The 2,102-nt window shown below is 35.9% G+C and overlaps 1 protein-coding gene across 1 annotated transcript; it reads right to left on the bottom strand.

Moving 5' to 3' along the window:
- Window positions 1-399: 399 nt before the first annotated feature.
- On the bottom strand, window positions 400-1,350 carry LOC128103153 (olfactory receptor 7D4-like). The gene has a single exon (XM_052727259.1). The coding sequence runs from the start codon at window positions 1,330-1,332 to the stop codon at window positions 400-402; it is 933 nt and encodes a 310-aa protein (XP_052583219.1). The 5' UTR covers window positions 1,333-1,350.
- Window positions 1,351-2,102: the final 752 nt, after the last annotated feature.

The following is a 2,102-nucleotide window of genomic DNA, read 5'->3' as shown; positions in this document are numbered from 1 at the left end:
GTGTACATATGTGTATGTAACAACAACTAATGTGGAAGAGTCTTTAAAATTGGAAGAGAATAAGAAGGAGTATATAGGAGGTTTTGGACAAAAGAGAAGGAATGTGTAATTGTTTTAAGTATATTTGAATCTCAGAAACAAGGAAACTGAACAAAAGTGTCCAAAATGCAAATATTTATGATTTACCATTTCAGGAGAAATGTCTATAGCAGTGACTTAAGGGGAATATACATAAATGTACACAAACAAACTAATCATGCTCTTTTTTAAATTTTTTAAATCATGCTCTTTTAACAGAAAATCATGCAGGCAACATCTCATTGATGAGCATTGTATTGAAATCCATAGCATTTATCTAAGTAGTTGCAATATCCACTTAGTTGTTTGGGCATTGATCCATCAAGGAGAGCCTGCTTTGACAAGTCTTCTCAGAGCCCTCTTCACATCCTTGTTTCTCAGACTGTAGATGAAGGGGTTGAGCATGGGGGTGACCACAGTGTACATCACTGAGGCTACAGTGCTACCATGGGAAGAGTGGGTCACAGCAGAACTGAGGTAAACACCAAGGGTTGTTCCATAGAACAAGCAGACCACACAGAGGTGAGATCCACAGGTGGAAAAGGCTTTAAATTTGCTTGCAATGGAGGACATTTTCAACAAAGAGGAGATAATTTGAAAGTAAGAGAAGAAGATGCCAGAGGCTGGAAACACACCTATCAAGGCAGTAGCCACATACACAGTGATGTTATTGATGAAAGTATCAGAGCTGGCTACCTTAAGGATCTGAGTTATCTCACAGAAGAAATGAGGTATTTCAGTGACTCTGGAGAAGGTTAATCGCTTTATTAGTAGAACATGAACCAGGGGGACTATAAAATCTATAATCCATGAAATCAGAACTAGGAGGCTGCAGAATTTAGAGTTCATAATGATTGTGTAATTTAGGGGGTGACAAATGGCCACAAAGCGGTCAAATGCCATTATACTTATAAGGAGGTTATCCATTCCAGCAAAAACCATAAAGAAATATGCCTGAATGAGACACTGTAAGTAGGAGATGTCTTTGCTCTGTGCCTGAATGTTCACCAGCATCTTTGGGACAGTGGTAGAGGTAAAACAGATGTCCACAAAAGACAGGTTACAGAGGAAGAAGTACATGGGGGTGTGGAGGTGAGAATCAGAGCTGGCAGCCAGGATGATGAGCAGGTTCCCAAGCACTGTGACCAGATACATGAATAAGAACATCCCAAAGAGGAGGAACTGCACTTGTGGATCATCAGAGAGTCCAAGCAGGAGGAATTGTAGTACTTCTGTGTGGTTTTCTCCTTCCATACCAGAGGCTTCTCTCCTTTATAAGGAAGCAAAAGTTCAGCAAACATCCAGGTGGACCCCAGGAAGAAATCACTCCATACTTTTACAGATGTTTTTCACTCCTGATGTTTCCTTCCACTCACCTTTTCCAAGACTTAGTTCATTTAACTATTAAATGCTCGTAATATTTTAATCTTTTGTTAAATGTAGGAGAAATTTCTTTTGCTTTGCATTGAGGAACCTCTATGAATTCCTTCTTAACTTGTGACCATAAGCTTGTTTACTTTTTAATTATATTTATATTATAATACTAAAATATATTTTATTAGCATCTTTAAAATACTTATTTACCCATTTTTAATAGTGCTAAAATAATAATAAAATATGAATTTATTCTCTATTCCAGTGTTTCTCAATTTTCATAATGCTATTAACTTTTAATACAGTCCTTCATATTGTGGTGACCTCCAACCATAAAATTACTTCATTGCTACATCATAAATGTAATTTTGCTGCTGTTATGAATTTTAATGTAAATATCTGATATGGAGGCTATCTGATATCAAATCCCCAGAGGGGTCATAACCTACAGGTTGAGAATTTCTCTCTATTCCATCTTCAACTCAGAGTTGAATACTTGTTTTTAACTAAATATTAACTATGTATCTAAATACTTGTTTTAGCTTTTTATGAGGTTTAAATGCTGTTAAATGCATTAGGGATAATTAACTGATATATTTAATTTATGTTAATGGTAATTATTACTTTTGGTAATGGTTTGAATATGTTAG

The sequence above is a fragment of the Peromyscus californicus genome, unplaced genomic scaffold (assembly GCF_007827085.1).
Source record: "Peromyscus californicus insignis strain IS unplaced genomic scaffold, ASM782708v3 Scaffold_11__1_contigs__length_118956290, whole genome shotgun sequence".
Taxonomy (NCBI): domain Eukaryota; kingdom Metazoa; phylum Chordata; class Mammalia; order Rodentia; family Cricetidae; genus Peromyscus; species Peromyscus californicus.
Note: the sequence above shows the minus strand (reverse complement) of the source record. Positions and strands in the feature narration are given on the sequence as shown.